Source organism: Equus quagga, chromosome 3 (genome assembly GCF_021613505.1).
Source record: "Equus quagga isolate Etosha38 chromosome 3, UCLA_HA_Equagga_1.0, whole genome shotgun sequence".
Lineage (NCBI taxonomy): Eukaryota > Metazoa > Chordata > Mammalia > Perissodactyla > Equidae > Equus > Equus quagga.
In genome coordinates, this window is record NC_060269.1 from 79,316,772 (window position 1) to 79,335,560 (window position 18,789).

General features: G+C 40.4%; 1 protein-coding gene across 2 annotated transcripts in view; it reads left to right on the forward strand.

Annotated features, from left to right (window-relative positions):
- The first annotated feature begins 1,447 nt into the window (after positions 1-1,447).
- The window catches only part of UNC5C (unc-5 netrin receptor C), a 351,791-nt gene continuing 334,449 nt past the window's right edge, over positions 1,448-18,789 (forward strand). For both annotated transcript variants that reach the window (XM_046655649.1, XM_046655651.1), the window contains exon 1: positions 1,448-1,908. In XM_046655649.1, coding sequence (XP_046511605.1) covers positions 1,785-1,908 — 124 coding nt within the window. In that variant the 5' untranslated portion in view covers positions 1,448-1,784. The remainder of the gene's footprint in view (positions 1,909-18,789) is intronic.

The following is an 18,789-nucleotide window of genomic DNA, read 5'->3' on the forward strand; positions in this document are numbered from 1 at the left end:
AAGGTTTGCATGGAGCTGGGAGGAAGAATTATGGAATGTTAGAACTGAAAAGAACTTTGAAACCATCTAATCAAATATTTCACAGATGAAGAAACGGAGACATGCAGTTTACCTGACCTGTCCAGGATAACAGAGTGAGTGATGACCACAGCCAAGATTAGCCGCAAGCTTCCTGCCCATGTGGGTGTTTACACAGTGTCCCCTTGGCAACAAGAGCTTAAAATTTCCCTAATATATTTTTTGTTATTAGTTCGGAAATGTACTAATCTTGGGAAGTGGTTTTCTTCTTCCCAGTTTGTTAGCTGTGCCAGAGTGTATTACTGCCCTTTTAATCCATCCACTTTCCTTTTGTCTAGCATTCCCTTATTTTACCCATCCATTCTTACATTCCTCCCTCATCATTACAACAGGGATCCACAACCTAGCTACCCAGACACTTCTTTCCTGAAAAAGGTAAAAATTCATAGCAGTTTGAGTCCTTACACACACTGTTAGCAATTTGGAAAACATGTCGTAGGTTCCACCATCACTTTAAGCGAGTCTCTACAAATTTTGTTGTGCATTGTTTGTAGGAGTTTCTCCCAGTATTATCTCATCACTCTGTACATACTCAGCCTTGCCAGCCACCAAGATGCACGCAAATAAAGCTCTGTTGAAGAATGAGTTTTCCTTGAGCTTTTAGTTTCCGTTCCACTACAGAGAGATCATAGGCGCCCAGAGCATAAAGCAGTCTGAGTGGCGCTGACAACCCCAGAACTGCAGCCGATTGGGGCACTGTACAAGCTTCATGCCTTCTTCCTCCCCACGCAGGACTTCAGCTCGAGCCGCACCCAGCTTAATCAATCGCAAGACCCGAAGTCGTGGAGCAAGTCCAGTCCCAGGGAGTCTGGCTCAGGCTTTGCGGGCGCCGTGGAGAAGCTGGCAGGCAGCAGGTTGAGCTCCACTGGACACAGCCAAGTGGCTCGGGGCGCGCCCGCTGCGCTCTCGGAGTCGGAGTCTGGCGCACGGCGGGAGGCAGGCGCGTTCCCACCCTCCGAAGCCGCCTCCTCCCTCTGGTCTCTCTCGGCTGGGCTTCCGCGGCTAAACCACCAGCCGGTCTCCACCTCCGGCGCCGGGCGCGCAGCTCCCTCCAATCCCGGCTTACATAACGCGGGCGGGCGCGCTCCCGCCGCCGCTTAGCCCCCAGTGGAGTTGGGCTGCGCCCTCCAGCCTCCTCGGCGAGCAGCTCCGCGCACCCGTGCGCCCCACACTAAGAGGTGACCCTTCTTGGCCACCCAGCAGCAGCAGCCGGGCCGTTTCTCCGCTGGTGTGAGAACACTGAGATTGGAGACGGGAGCGCCTCACTGTGCCCAACTCCCTCCCTCCCTCCGCCTCCCACTCCCCTCTCAGCACCCCCCCACCCTCGGGCCTGTGAACGTTCGGCACGGGCGAGGGGACCGGAGAGCAGTCCAGGCTCGGCGCGCGGCGGAGCTGCGGCTGCTCTTGCTGCTGCGGGAGCGGCGCGGTGGCCGCCTTGCGCCTCCCGGACTTCCCAAGTGGGGGCAGAGCAGCCGCTCGCAGAGCCGCCAGTTAGAAGGCACAGGGAAAGAGGGACCTCCAAACTCCTCCTCAGCGTCTCCTCTCCACCCCCTTTTGGCCCCTGCCCTTGGAGAAAGTGGAGTGTGGCGCTTGGTTATCTTTATTTCTTCGAACTGCTTCGCGCTCCGCGGATTCAGCTGCCGCCCGGTGGGGCTTTCCGCTGTTTGCGCGTCTGTGTGGCTCCCCTCGGCACACCTCTGTCGACGATGAGGAAAGGTCTGCGGGCGACAGCGGCCCGCTGCGGACTGGGACTGGGATACGTGCTGCAAATGCTCGTGCTACCTGCCCTGGCCCTTCTCAGCGCCAGCGGCACCGGCTCGGCCGCTCAAGGTAAGGGGGTCCGCCGAGCTCCGCGGCCACCTCCCTTCGCTTCTTCCTTCCCTCCTTCTTCCTCTCCTCCTCCCCCGTTCTCCTGGCTTCCTTAATCCGCCTCGTTGCTCTCAACTGGAAATCACTTTAAATTCTACTTTCCCAACTAGTCAAGAAGCTTTGGTTATTATTATTTTTAATCTATCTTCCGAGATGGGCACGGATGGACCAGGGACGCACAGGGTGTGGACGCGCATCTGTCTCTGGGCATGTGGGCGCCTTGACTGTCTTTTGCACTTTCTGCTCCACACACACACGTTGTTGCATATTGTACACACTGAGGTTTGGAGAGACTCTCGGTGCGGGTGGCTGTGTGGCATGCCATAGATGCATCCTGATGCGCAGAGGCTCCCCGCGCTGTGCCACGTCTGGCGTTGCGGGATCTTCAGTAAGTCTCTGAGCACGCCCGACGTCGAAGGGCGCACAGCTAAGGAAATGTGTCCATAACCGCCGAGGACCCACAGGCGCCGGTGCCCCTCGGCTGCCGCTCGGGGCTCTGTGGAGATAGCACAGCGCGCCCGGACCCGCGACCCAGCCTGCCGCAGGCCCCGGGGGGTGCGCGCGCCTGCACGCTTACCTGCTGCGCGTCTCCCTCCCATCAGGCGACGGAGAAACTTACACCCCCAGAGCTTGGGGGAAACGGACTGGTTGTTCAAACCAAATCTGAAACTCCCCGCGGTAACCAGTCAGTTTATAACTCTGACATTTTAATTTAATGCGTCTAAGCTTTAAAATGAGTGTCCGCGGCCCTGGGCAAACCCGGCAGAGGGAGAAGAGCGGCCTGGAGTTAGGGTGGGTAAGGCAGGAGGAGAGGCACCGGGGCAGTTCTCCTAGCTGCCTCCTGTCCTCCGAGTTTGAAGTAGTAGCGGCAGCTCGCAGCCTTCCGCGCTGGGGAAGCTGCGTGGAAAGGAGATGGAGAGGAAGGAGCCTACGCTGCGCCCCCGGGGTCTCTCTCGGGTCACCTGGGCCTCCAATCTTCTGACCATGCCCAGCGCCCACCTGGGTCTTTTCGCCCCGTTCTGTGGTGGTCGCTGGCTCAGAGGAGGCAGCTCAACTTTTCTTTGGGGTGGGGTGAGGTGGGGGTGGAGGGAGCCTATGCAGCGTTAGGTGGTAATCCGGGGATCCCATCATCTCGGTTACACTTCTTTCCAAATTTGGAGAGCAGTGGAGGCGCGGCGGTAGCCTCAACTCCCCGGGCGATGCTCAGACAGTGGAGATCCCCGACAGCATTGCCTCTGCTCTGCGAAGGCTCTGGGGGCAAGGGCGTTGGAGGTGGAGGGGGCGCTGGGCGGAGGCGAGTGTGGTCCGGGTGGGGAGGTAAGTGATTAGCAAGGCTTTGTGAATTAGCAATAGCTACTTCGGGAGTAAATTTTCCTGCTGCCTCGCTAAGTGGCCACGCTCATAAATCCTTCCTTCCCTTCCTGCCAGATGCCTCCCATCCCCAAGGTCCTGCCCTGGTTTTCTTATGCATACTTCCAGAGCTCATCTGTCCATTTTATAAAGGAATCTCCATTGAGAAGCGTATGAACTTGTAGGTCTCTTGAAATCGAGAAGCTCTCGGGGCTGCAGCCAAGGGTGCTTAGAGGAGGCTGTTTGGAAGTTTAAGTGAGCAACCTGATGAATAGTTGTGGAATCAACCGCGTGACTCCCTGTGGAATTCGCCTGCTGTTACTGGGCACACAAAGGGCTAAGCCATGGGGTGGGAGTGGGGAGTCGAGGGGGATGGGGTGAGAGAACTCTTTGGGAAAAGGACAAGTTAAAGTCCCCAAAGATGGCAAACAGGAGACAGGATCTCTGCCGAGAGCTTACTACAGCCAAATTAGAAAGACTGGGTAGGAAAAAGGATCAATAAAGATAATCAAACAGGAGATTGTAAATGGATTAATATTGAAAGAAGAAGGGAGACGAGATTAAAAGAAAAGATACTCAGGATAGACTGAGTTTTGCCACTTGAACTTTTTTCTTCTTATAGACCAGGCAAGCCAAAGATTGAAGATTGACCCTGCTCGTCTGATCTTAAGTGGAAAAATAAAATGTGTTCTGTTGGGTGTGTGCATTTCAGTGCTGTTCTTCTCCTTTTAGTTTATTTAGTTCTTTCAGTTCCTGGGGAATAAACCATTTATTTATATTTGTATCTTGTGGTCTTTGAAAGACACCATTCCACCACTTCTATCTCTGTTATCCTCCATGTTCCAGGATGCCAGCTCTTCCTTGTTGTCTGTTAGGTATCAGAAATGTAGAAAGCAACAAACTCTAGTATCAGCTTCTATCAGCATCACTCTAACTCATTCCCCAAGTCTGCGTACTGTTGAACCGCTGTTACACTTTCTTCCCAGAATCACGCTTTCATAATGGTCCGATGGTCAGACCTCCTTTTTCCTTCTTATTTCTTCTCATTTCTCTTCTCTCTTTGGACTAGAACACTAGGGAAAGAAAAGATGCAGTTACTCCCTCAAAGTATGGTTTCCATGTGCTGAGGACTTGATAGAATGAACTATTTTTATGAATGGAAGTACATATGCAATTAGGGCAAGAAAATTAATTTAAGCACTTTACGATGTGGATGACATTTTTATTCTATTGTTAGAGAAGTACTAGAAAAATTAAAAGTTTTAGAAAATATGTATCTCTTCGAAGATAGCCAAGAAAACAGATGTTTAAGATAAAAACATATTGGGTGTTATTTGTGAGTGTGCTGTGTTTTGTAAGTGTGGTTTAGAGAAAGACAGCCATCATTTTAAGCAGGTCCTCGGGATGCTCTGGGCTTTAGGCAACAACTTTCTCCTTTCTGACTCTGCCCTAATTGTTTCATTCAGGATTGCTGGGAATGCCTAGCTCCAGGGAATTTGTGGTGTTTCTCACTTCCAAGCATGAAAGACTTTCCTAGGAAAAGGCAGTGTGTGCATGTGTGTGTGTGTGTGTGTGTGTGTGTGTGATCAGTGTCCTGCAGAATTAGTGCCCTCCTGTTTTATAAATGTGTTTTATTTCTGGACTACATAGCACTGATATTCTGCTTATCTAGCACCAACTAGTGTTATGAGTGTTAACACCACCAAACCGAGAACAGAAAATTACTGAAGACTCTAATTATAATGGGATAATTCTCTGTTATCGTAAGTTAATTTATAATGTTTTTAAAAACAAATAATATGCTTCTTCAAAAGGGTAAAAATTACTTCCGTGCATTTACAAATAGACAATTGGCATGAAAGATAACTGAATTTCATTACAAGTTCACCATATATTTTTCCATTTTAGGAGCAAATTCATAAATTCACATTTGGAATTTGCAATAAGGAAAAATAGGCTAATTTACCTTTCTTTACAAAAATAATTTCATGTATTCTATCTTAGGGAATGTTTGACAGGCTTCAGAGAATAAACTTTTCAAACAATCCCAAAGAAAGGGAACCATTAGATTGTTAGCATTTATTGACTCCCTGGCCTGGTGTTCTGGGTACTGGGGATTCAGAGTTCAATAAAACAGGGTCCTTGAGCATCTCCCATTGTAGTCTGGGAGCTGATTGTCCTGATCAGAATTCAAACTGATCTTTTTTAAGCAAACCCCCTAAGGACATGAAGGAGGCATGAGCTCCACTGGCAAACCCTCTTAGCTTATTTAGAATTATGGTTGAGACTGAAAGATAACTGTTCTCTCATGTATGCTCTGCTCTCCAATTAGTGCCGACAGCGAGCGTGTGCTCTGTTAGGCCGTCACTGCATTTAGCACTTTTCTGATTTAGGTCATGGCTTTGCTGGGGCAGCAGAGGGAGTCACTCTCAGAAGAAACATTAAAATTACAGGCTGCAGCCACTTCAGGAAGATAATGGGGACAATAGTGAGGGTGGGGATTGAGCCAGGCTCTTGCCTTGCACTTTTAGCCTATATCTTTTTTAGTTTGACTTTTATATTTGCAGCAGTTAAAAATAAACCTGTTCACATTTCCCCACAAACAAGAAACCCTGTTAGCTCATTTGGATAGCCTATTGCATTAGTAGGAAAGTTCTCAGCAAACAATTATTGTGCACTTACTATGTCCCAGACTGTGTGCTCTTTGTTAGGGACACAGAGTTGAAGGAGAGAGTTTCAGCCCTCAGGGAAGACAGACTTGTCAGCCTGTAATTATAATTCACTTTCTGAATCTAGCAGTGGGCACAGGTATGGGACTTTCTAGATTGAAGCCTCCAGAGATGGTAAACATAGGTCAGGCTAGGGTTCCAGTGTGAGTGGTGGTGGGGAGTTTCCAGGTTTCTACACAGAGCAACTGAAGAGTGGTAGTTTGGTTGGAAGTGGGATGTTCTTAAAGCCAAGTTTGCATTGCGACTGTCTTCTATTAAATACTACTTAGATTTAATATATGCTGGTCTGTCTTTGGGGAGGCACAAGCTTAAGACTCTTAGTGATGTGTGCCCGTTCAGCCAGTTAGTTTATTGGCTACCACTGTCTCATAATCCTGCCTCCACCATCTCCTAGCTGTATGGCCATGAGTGAGTTAATTAGTGTCTGTGTGCCTCAGTTTCCTCAGATGTAAAATGAAAGTAATATACACTGTTGTCACGTTAGGATTGAATGAATTAATGCATGTAAAGTATTTAGAGCAGTATTCTTTGGCTTCCAACTCTGTAAATCACTGGCAAAGAAATCTAGAAGTTAAAGAAATTAAAGGTCAATAGTTTTGAACTCAGAGTGGAGATTGCTGCTGACACTGCTTTCCCCAGGGCAGCAAATGGAGCTGTCTGAGGAGACGTTCCACGGTGGCCCACTGCAAACTCCTGGGCTGTGCGTGGTTCTTTGAACAGCCTGTGGGAAGCTCTCTCCCTTCACAGCCTCATTTCTTCCTTTCTGCTCTCTCTGGGAAAGTTAACCTAATACCCGCTCTCAAACTGCCGTGTTAGGTCATTGCCAGTTAAGTCCTGGCTATAAGCTCTACTCTTGACTTTCTATCTTTATAATGAATATTGAAAGATAACTTTTCATAAATCCATAAACACTTTTATGAAAAAAAAAAAGGTCAAGCCCCAGGATTTCAGATAAGGGTTTGGGGAAAATCAGCATTTTATGCAAATTCAATAGTTTTCTTAAAAAAAAAATAGACACAGTGTATAGTTTAAAGAACATTGCAAATATGTTAAAACAACCCAAAGAAACATATGGAAAAATAGGTTGACTTGAAGGCAAAGCAAATTCACCAGGACTTTCATATATTCAAACCACACTTGCAATAGAAAGTTTTAGTATCACAATTTAGAACAACGTGGACAATCTAGATAATGTATATTTAGAAAGGTTCACATTTAATTACTTCTACTTGTTTAATGGTTATTGGTATTTTTTTCATATTTGATGCAACTGTTGTTTTCTGGCTAACTTGTAAGATAAAACTAGAGATTTGTGGGGCTTTTTATGTTGTTAAAGTTAAGACAGATCTTTCTCCTACAGTAGTTTCATTCTGCTTTTAATTTTTGATTGCCTGGTCTGCACTTACAGAGCCCCAAATTTCTTACTCTCTTTCTTTTTTAATGTAACTTCTTGTAGCTACATATGGGCCCTTCTTTGACTTCATATTTTATTTGTTTTCTTTATTGCTTTTGTATTTGTGGAGGATGGCTCTATGAATCTGAGACCTGGGTATTGTCCCAGTATCACTTACTTCAAGGATGTTTGAACTAGAACAGAAACTCAGTGCTATTTTTTATGCAACTTTTTTGAAGTAGAGTAAGTTTGCCTTGAGCGCTATTAAAATACTAGCCTCTTCTTTTTCTAGTTCTTAAAAAGAAATCCAATAATTGAATAATTTATAGTTTCTCATTTTAAGTATTTGTCATCTCCAAATTTATGGAGATTTTAATAACAAAACATTTGATAGTAACAATTTTATGAGCTAACAAGATCAGAAATAGTAAACATTTTTATCTTCTCTACCCGATTAGACTTCTCAGAAGAATTTCTACCTTTTCATGAAAACCCAAAACATATATTAAGTTGCAAATACTTGTACTCTTTATGAACAAAATGTTATAAAATATTGTGTTATAATTTCAGAATTTAAAAAAGTTTGGGGTTGAAGTTGTAGTATAGTTTCTCAATTTCGGTATTTCTGCCCCTCAAAAAGTTGCTCCCTTAGGATTATATAATGACGTTTTGAAATATACAGAAGGATGTTTCTAGATTTCATAGGTGCTTAAAACGTATCTAGCCTTCCACTCAGAGTTCATTGTGTTAGAGTTACTGTGATATTCATTAAATTGAAGTTATAATTTAGAAAGTGAGCTATAGCTTTGAAAGTGCCCTATATGCAGATATTTGTCCTTATGTCAGTAATCCTTTATTAGCAGTGAGCTGTGGCTCAGAAGTGCTATGTGTGGCAGATGTGAAGTCTAACATCCGAAAACCCCCGTGTTTGGGGAATACCGTGTTTTCCTTAAATAACCGACCATAGCTCATTGCCGGTGGGTGGTGGAACGTTGGGGACAGGAGCCAGGTGGGCCCTGATGATAGTGATGTGCCTGCTATGGTTCTGACTTTGACTGTGAGGGCCCAAAGCAATCATGGTAACAAATGATATGGATTAATCAGATTTAACTCCAGAGTTATCAGTCATCTTTATTTTAAAATGTCGTGAAGATAGGGGTTTTGCCTCTGTTAGTCATTGTCATTTGGGTCCTGTGGCTAGTTTCATTTCTCAGCAATTATGAGAGCCATAAAAATGCCTCAGGTAGATGAACATGTGTTATCTGCTCTTCTAACTAAGGACGTGAAACAACAGAAACTCTCTCAGCACATTTAACAGGTTTATTGATGAGCGCTGCCATTTCTCAGTTTTAGTCAATGTCTTAATTGATTCTTTAATCACGGACTGCTTGAACTCAACTATAATTTATTGTTTTCTCTTTTTTTCCTATTCAGAAGGAAAACCTTATATATGAACATTCTTTTCCAATAAAAACAGATTAGTGCTTGCATATTAAAAAATATTTGCAGCCCCGTTGTAAGAATAAATATGTTCCTGAGTGGAAATGCTGGCGTTTTTCAAAGTTCAAGAAAATCAGCGTATACAATAATATAAAAGAGCAGCTAGAAGTAAAGTATACCGTTTGTATAGAAAAGTAATCACTTTAAATTAATTCATAATGTACTTTCTCTTAGACAACAGAAGTTTACTGCAGAATGGTAGGGGGTGTGGTATAATAATATCCACTTATAATTATAGGCATAGTGAATTATATTGATAACGTAAGATAAAAACTAAAGGGAGCAATTTTAGACTATTCTATTCCCTATGAATTTGCAACTTTGCTACTTGTATTCAGATTGAATATTTTAAATCATTCTAATATCTTTTTGGAATTTCAAGAACCTAAAAAAATCCTTTCAAAACTAGGTCAAAGAGGACTCTTTAGCAAATGGTATTCTCAAAATTTACAGGAAATAAAAATGATAGTGACAAAAGCCCTGTTGCTGTTTTATGATACGTGATTTTCAGAGACCTGTGTTATCTCTAATGTAGACCAAATAAATAACCAAATTACTACCACAACAAAACTTCATGATTGGGTGGACATAGTAAGTAATGGTAATTTCACTTTGAGCATGATGTCTGTGTGAAATATGTTGACATTTGAATTTAGCTGTTGATAAAGTGAAAATGATATATTTTATCTTCCATTGACTAGTTTGCCAAATATACACATTGTAGCCACCCAGTGGAAGTGCGCAAGTTTAGCAAGAAGCAATCTTGAAGTCATTCTGAATAAAACAGTAATTACGTTGCCTGTCATTTTCTTTAGCGACTTTCCTTCTTTCTTCTGGATCGTCCTAAGAAGATGAAAGAGTGTAAGGTTTAAAATGTGTTACGGATCAATTTCAAGGGTTGGAAGAACCTAAGACATTTCCCTCCCAGCCTACTACAGCCCTCACCAGCCAAGCACGCAGCTTGGTGGAAAACAGAAGCCCATTTCAGTAACTGCTCTCAGAAGCTGAGGAAAAACAGGCATGTTCAAATGATTTGTTAGTTGTGCTATCCAGAATAGAGACCTAAGATCAGTATCTCATCATAATATTATGCAACAGGCCCTTTGACTTCAAGCTTTTGCCTAAATAGAGTCTTGATCTGCACCTATTTCAATTAAAATAGCAAAAGAATTTAGAAAGTATTTAAAAGGTGTGTATGGGAGAGAAGTTAGATTTGGATTTTACTTGGAACTATTTGGGCAAGACCTGCTTGTGTGAGAAATCTAGACTTAATTCAGTGACACACCGATACATTGTATCTGATAGTATATTCCACTAGTGGAATATGTAATTAATCCTTCAGTGGTCTTTATAAAGTGCTTTGCCATCTCCTGAGCTACTCTGTTAAACAATGTTGTTAATAACAATACCAACGTTGTGTTTTAAATCTCACCTGTACATCAGAAATGGATATCATTCTGAGAATTATATTGGAGTTCTCAGGGACAATTGTCCCAGAAAAAAATCTGCTTAAGTGGAGTTTTATCTTTCGTATAATTATAGTACATTAAAAAAATGTTGCCAACGTCTTTCTCTTATGTATTGATCAAAATGTATATTTATTTTTGTTTATATTTGCATCATATATATATATGGAATTAAAAGGACCACAGTGAAGAAAGTTAGAGTTTAATTACTATAACATGATCAAAAATATAGAAAGATGGCTAGGAAAAGTTTTAAAAATAGCTATGTTTTCCCATTAGGGATGGGGGTAACCAGTTTATTGGATTTATTAGAAACGACGTTCACATGAAAGATACACACGTCATTTTTTATTGAATTAAATAACTATGGAATTATTTCCTAGGAGGGTATTTCCAGGCAGACTCTTAATGAAATGAAGAGTTACAAGTAGTAGACAAATTTAGTTCAGTGATTCTCTGTGAGTATACACACGCTTGCACAAATTGTGTGTGCATGTATAACTTTTTTTGTTTTAGGAGAGTTCATTTTCAAATAGCCCTGGCGATATCCTTAAAAAACAAACAGAAGCTATCAAACAAATAAAAACAAAACTTTTTTACTTGTGAAAAAATTCATAAATGTAGTCATGGAATAGGGAATCAGATTCAATCACTGGTTTCTAACTAAAAAATTATGTCCTTTCCTGCAAAAAGTGCGTTGCTCTCGGCCAGTAGCTGAGTCATTTACATAGTGCACAGTAGAGATACCCCATCCTCATTTGTGCAGTGGCTTATCTGATAGAAACAAGTTTTCTCCTGTTCTCCAAGTGACAGAGACTAGGGGATCTCCACTTTCACTAGCTTATTGCAAACACGTGGAGGAAGACTTCCGTATTTTCCTACACAGTGGACTACAATTTGTTGACTAAAGGAGAACGTCAGCTTTCCTGCATGCACTGGTAAAAATCCTTCATTCACACTCGGGGCTTTTTCTCCAGGAGAGACAGCATCTCCCCGGTAAGCATCCTGCCTGAGGTGACCTCTCATGTGGGCTGATTGAAGGAGAGGTCAGTTGTATTGCTCTTCCCTGAATTCCGGGATGATATTTCAACTTCTTAATCAAATAGAGTTATGTTTCCAGGGTGCAGAATATATGATTGTCTTGGACTCGCTCAGATGCTGTGGAGGTGGCTTTATTTCCAGGTTTCTCCATTATATCCACTGAAAGCTTTATTTCAATGAAGAAAGGTAAAGTTAATTGAGGGGGAAGAAAGGTTGTTGCTAATGAAAGGATATACAGAATTTCATTCTGGATAGAAGGATGACGTACTTCGTTGCTTATATTCAATATTGTATTAAATACAAGTTAATATAGAAATATTTATATAATACCCCAATATATAAATATATATTAATTATTACCATACATTTCTACATCACTTGGCATTGCTGAACTAGGATTTTAAAAGATGCAAATAAGTGCTCGTGTTCCGAAAATTGTTTTGTATGTTCTCTATCATACATATGATACATTCATGGACTGTACAGGGTTTTCATAGCAATTACGTAGTATTCTGCTAAAATAGCAAAGTAAATAATAGTGCCTCACAAAGTTTTGTGATTACAAGTCTAAATGCTAATGAAGGATGTTGCCTGTTTAATGCAGAATTGCAAGGTTAAAAAGAGGGTCTTAAAGATAACAGTGGATTCCAGAGTCCTTGAGGTTGTTTTGCAGTCATGACAGTCACTAAATTAAGGAAAGGAATGTTCAAACAACACACTTGAGGAAAAGTGATTTTTATAGAAAGGAGCCATTTCTGCTAATAGCCAGTAACTGCACGTAACCCTGCTGACATTAAAAGCCCATTAGCTAAGCCCAGTTTAAATAGCAGCTGATGCAGTGTCAGCTAAATGTACACTGGAATGTTTCATATAATGCAGTAAGAGCAGTTCTATCATTTTTTCTAAAACTACATACATTAAGTAAAACAAATGTCATCTGATAGTAGTGGCAGGGCTGCTAATAAACAGGCAGAGATTTGTGATGAAACAAAAGTAACAGTCTATATAACAAGAAGATAATAAATGGTCGTGATGGGTTTAAAAGGGATCCTTTGAGAAAAATCATATGGAGAAGCTTAAGCTGACATCCAGAAAGCGCTGTTTCCATAGAAGCACATATTAACGTGCACTAGTTTGAGATATTCATTTAAAGTAAAGTAATTTTTTACTATTAGCCTCCATGTTCAGTTTCTCAGGGTATTTTGAAACAATAGGAAGCCCCTCTTAGACTGATCTGTGTGTAATTGGGGGGATGTGAGGGGCGATCCAAGGCAACTAAGAAAAGAGAACAGAGGCATAACTTCTTATGTGTTAATATTTTAAGGTGATTACTCTGATAATAGTTTTGAAAGCAATATGATGTTGCTTGCAATGGCGTCAAAGGTTGAAGTGTCCATATAACGCGCCCCCCCCCCCCGGCTTTTCTATCTTTTGAATATTTTCCAATTTCTATTTTAATCATCCGAAAAAACAAAAGTTTTTACTGAAAATTATATTAGAATCCAAGAATCCTTAGTAAGTTCATCTTAAAGAATTCTCTAAGTGTTCTGTTAACTGTGAGACCATTGTGGAGGCGAAGTGAGGGCTGCTCTGTAATCTCACGTGTGAGTCCAGCACAGGGCAGTCATTTATCAGGGCTGCCGTGCTCACACCACTATAAAGTATTAGGAGAACCTCTGTGCCGACCACCCCCCGTTATCAGACCATTAGTGCAACCCTCTCCAGGCAGCAGTCGGGAGGGGAGCCCTGCTTAAGCTTATGACCCAATCACTTGGGCATAAGCTTTGTGCATATTTTCACAATGGGCCCTTGAATTCTCATCACGCTTTCTAGTATTCAGAATTATTTATCATTCTAACCTGGAACTTATTTATAAGTCTAACCGGAGAGATCACATCTTTATTTATTTATTTCAATATTAATTTTTCTTTACATGATTAAAAAAACTCACATAACTCTGCATTGCTTGAAAGGGAAAAAAAGAAAGGAAAAAAGAAGAAATTACTATTATTTCATCATAATGGGGTGACAGAGATGTCCCTTTTATGTTCACAGATTTTCATACAAGCATTTCTTAATAAAATCAAGAAGGACTCTTTGGTGTTGTTAACTGGTCTAATTCAGTTCAGACCACTGTAAAGGCTTGTTTTGAATGAATGGGAAGCTTGCATTGACAGAATTTATGCAATTAAATTCCTAACCAAAATCCCATTTACAAGCATATTGCATGAGGGACTTGATGAATAATCTCGTCTTTCGTATGTAACTCAAACATTAATAACAGATGGAAATATGCCTCAGTTCAACCAGTGGGCTTTGATTTTTAATTCTAAACCCACTTTATGTTTTCCATATTAAAACATCTGTTAAAAATGACTATTTTCCGTATGTTTTTCCTTTTCTATTGCATAAAACTTAATTCTATTGCAAGATGAAAAAAGAATGTCATTGTATTTGGCCACACAATAAATTTGTGCACATCTATGAACTAGTATTATGAAATTGAATTATGTTGAAACTAAGATGATGCTAGACTGATTGAAGTACAACAATTATTACATTAGAATTGGAAAAAAATTACTCTGCAATGTTAATATACTGTTACTTTCTTGGATAGTTTTACAAGTGTATCTTTTTTTTTTTGTATGAAGAATTACGTTTTTAAAAAACTTGCGTGAACGTGATATATAGTATGGTTTGATGCTAAACTGAATTTATTTATGCTTGAAAAACTTTTCTTAAAATAATCTTTAATAATGTCCTTTCTTTAGTGTAATTGTCAGGACCGTGTTTAGTGAATGGTTTTAGATCTTTCTCTTTTTTTTTCTTTTTTGCAGTTTCCCATTTCCTTTTTACGAGTGTTAGGGAATTAAAAATATTACATGTATGCATATGTGTGGACCTGATAATTTCCTGACATAGGAAATTAATCAAAATTCATTGAAAAAAGTATTCATGTCCGCAACCAAGAGTATTCCTGTGACAGCTGTGCTAGGGAAATGCCAGCCATTACATGAGTCTCTTGGTAAAGGTGAATACACTACTAAACCCTAAACTTGCAAATAGCATGCGAGGTTAAAATCTCTTAGTTTCACTCCACAATTGCCAGTAGAATATCATCATCATCATAATATTCACATCATAGGATTGTGAGGATTAACAGGATTATCAAAAGTGAAGACTTGCTGTTGTATTTTCATGATGTAAGTCTGTACTATACAGTGATTTCCATTTGGCACTCCTATGAACGTAATTAAATATATCACAAGAATGAGAGGTTTGCATTCATTTGGGGGTACCATCAGGTGGAAACATGTCATATGAATCAACAAAAGCGTATTGTCAAAAGGTAAAATTCTTAAAAGAAATTGATAGCTTTTAAAATCAGATTTTTTATATCCAGTTAAGTTATGAAATTTTAATTGTACATTAAAACTCTTGGAAAGTCAACATGTTTGTTTCAGTTTTAAGGACAAGCAAGTTTAGATGATTTCTTTTTTTTCTGTGTTAGATTCTGAATCTAGAATATATTCCATTAAAACTAGTGTCTAATAAACTTCAATAGAAAAAAACAGTTTATACTTTTTTCAATATATGTTGGCTATACTTGAAAAGACAAGTATTAGTAAAAAGGCTGGAAAAAATTACCAAATCCTTTGCTTTTTGCTAACATTTAAGTTCTTTCCTGAGGAATAAAAACAACTAATCTTCTTCACTTGTATCAGAAATTTTAACACACCAAAGCATTTACTGATCCTGCGATAGGACCATTGCGTAAGTAACAACATTATTTTGAAAAAAGTCTGGACATAGAGAATGCCCTCAGCTCAGACAGTAGTCAGTATTATCTTTTTTAGTTCACTGTGACATTAAATAATCCCTTCTGTTCTTTTGTTTTATATTTAAAATGCTTCATTTAAAAATTAAAATAAGACAAAACATAAAATCCTTTTTCCTCAAAATGTGTAAACTTGATAGGAAGAACTTAACCCAAAACATTTATAACCCTAAATAATGCAATTGTGGACCTTGAGCAAGCAGAATATAATAGATGCAGTAACTAAATATACAAACAAGGACAACTCATTCACCACACCAAAATGATACCCACACAGGAAACACCGTGTGTTTAATAGGCCCATTGAACACTGGTTCCTTTGTAATTTCCTTTGTCCAAAAAGCAAAGTTTAACACTCTTGGTTTTTAACTCTGTCCCTCCCCCATTTCCCTTAGTGCAGCACCGTAGGAAACAGCCTACTTTTTAAAGGGAAAATTAATAAGAACTCTGGAATCAAGAGTGTGGTTTAATCCCTACATAATTATAAAAACCTCTTATCTTTATAGGATCTTATTCCCTTTAAAGAACCCAACAGAAGCAACCTAGAAGTCTTCTAATGATTGATTAAACTGCTTATTTAGTTTTTCTTGCTGTATATGACATTTGGTTTGTAGTAGTTTTCTTTGAAGATTTGCAAGGGGAAAAAACCACAACCACTAAAAAGATGGATTGTATTTATAACCTCTTTTCCTAGGCTATACTTGTTTTTCTGGGTTAATAAAGATAAGCTTCTCAAAATTTTAATTTTCTGGACATTAAACTGTCTTAGGAAGTTTTGCTGTGTGATTACTGATGTGTTTTTATTTTTTTGATTGTTATGAACAGTATCACTTTTGTGTAAGAATGTATGTTTATTTGTAAATATTTTCTTGAGGGGGGAGGGGAGCAATTCAGAAAGCCAAGTTGTTAAAACAAACAAATAAAAAATTAAATTATTTCTGGGCCAGCACGGTGGCATAGTGGTTAAGTTCTAGCGCTCCACTTTGGCAGCCCAGGGTTCCCAGGTCCAGATCCGGGGTGCGGACCTAGCACCACTCATCAAGTCTCACTGTGGTGGCATCCCACCAAAATAGAGGAATATTGGCAAAGATGTTAGCTCAGCGACAGTCTTCCTCAAGCAAAAAAAGAGGAAGATGGGCAACAGATGTTAGCTGAGGGCCCATCTTCCTCACACACACACACAAATTTAAATTATTTCATAGAGTCTCATATATTTACGTGTTTGCAAACATTTACGCATATTCAACCCTTTAATGATGTTATTTTAGAAAATATGACATATGTTACCTAAATGTGTTTCACATAAGTTCATTTCTCTCAACTGGATCACTGAAGAAGGTTCTTCCTGCTTCCTGTCCTGCTCCGCTCTCCTCTGTCCTCCACACAGAAGCCAGGCAAATCCTAATGAACGTCATCTGTAGAGCTCTTTTTCTTAAAACTCTTTGACGGCTTTCCATTACGTCTAGAATCGGATCTCAACTTCTTATGGTGGCTGACAGAGAGATTTGTTCTTACACCTCATGAGATGGCGGCTGATGCTCTTTCTTTTGCTATGAACAAGTGTTAGTCTCTCATGTTCCATCCCTTCCTGCTGGCTGACTTCTTTTCTCAGTTTAGATCTTCATTCCTTCATAAAGCTACTTTTCACACCCCAAAGTATCACTCTTTCACCTTCCCTGTGTCCCCAGCCAGCATGTCAGTGTGAAGAGGGCGTGAACCATGTTCATTCTGGTATCTGAGTATGTGACATGGTGCTTGACACACACGGTTGGCATGTCATGTAGACCTTTTGAATGATGTTAGATGAATGCGTGTTTTGTTCATGCATAAATAACACATCTTTGAGGGACTTTTGCTGGCTATTCCTGGTGTTAGAGTTAGAACTTTCTAGGTTCTCTTCATCACTCACTTTTGAGAGCTACTGGATAGAGTAAGCTGAATATGAAGTTGTAGGTGGAAAACAAGGAAGTCTCAGGAGTGAAAGTTTCACCGTCTCTTAGGTTCTGCCTAAAAAGTCAGGCTCCATACACTTACTTCAGAAACTAGCTTCAGATTGTCTACCCTGTAATTTGAGGCTGTTAAGTAATAAAGAACTTGGATTCTCTTGTAGTTGAAGGACATAAACCTCAAACAATTGATGAGTAAGCAATGTAAGGACCATTCAACTCTAATTGGTTTGGTCAAATTGCCTAAACACAGAATTGGGACTTAAAGAGGTCTGCAAGTCAAACAGTACCCCACTGTCCCCAAGAGAACCTTCCCAGTGATTCGATTGTAGAATTCTATCATATAGAATATTGCTAAAATAAGTTGACTTTCTATTGGGTGAAGAAATTTTATTTTATATCGGGATTACTGTTGTATCAAAAATTGCCCCATACAGTATTTCTTCTTCTTTCTCTCCACTATGAAGTAAACAAGTCTCTTACAGAGTATGTGTTTCAGTCTGTTTGGGCTTCTATAACAAAATACCATGGACTGGGTGACTTATAAACAACAGAAATTTATTTCTGACAGTTCTGGAGGCTGGGAGTCCAAGATTAAGGTGGTAGGTAAGGACCCACTTTCTAGTTCATAGACGGCCATCTTCCCTCTGTGTCCTCACCTGGTAGCAGGGGCAAGGGATCTCTGTGGGATCTCTTTTACAAGAACCCATTCAGGAAGGCTTCACCCTCATGACCTAAGTATTTCCCAAAGGCCTCACCTCCTAATACCATCATCTTTGGGGATTAGGATTTCAACAGAAGAATTTGGGGGGGACACAAACATTTGGACTGTAGCAGTATGATAGTATGAATATGATCTGAATGCGTGGGGGGCCAGTTTGTGACTAGAGGTAGAGCGGCCCAGAGTCAAGAAAAATAAATCTGTTTTTGGGTGCACGTTCAACCCAGTTGTTTCCCTATAATTGACTATTGTCTGTAAGTTCTTTAGGTAGGACCACAGCCTACTATCTTCTGGCAGGATATTTTATTTGCTAGGCTAGGAAATGGTACAGTGAAATGTATCATTATCAAGCATTATTGAATCAGATATTCTCATAAGCACTGTTAAGATGACCAAAATATGTTATGGATTATGCTACACTGCCAGCAAAGAGGAAATTATAACAAGTAACTGCTTCTTTTTTGTTAAGACTTCAGTAAATGCAGACCCAACTTGCCCTGAATAATTACCGCAGAGAGCTATGCAGTGGTCTCTAACTGGTAGTTGTTTGTAATCAAGCAGCCTGAATCCTGCCTTGACACAAAGCAGAGGAAGTGGTTCAGAGACAGACCTGTAATTATCAGCAGCAGGTGCCCATAATGGAATGCCAGAGAGATGTTTAAAGACTCAAATATTACTTTAGGCAAGACTTCAAGACTGTCAATTTAGACCAAAAGACATCTAAACAAAAACTAGCTCTACGGCAGTATTAAAAGAAGATTTCTTTGGAAACAAAAGAAAATGTAATAAATTCCTTTTATGCAAATTAACCTCTTCCATATGCCTAAATATTATCAAGATGCGAAGTCTGAAACAAGA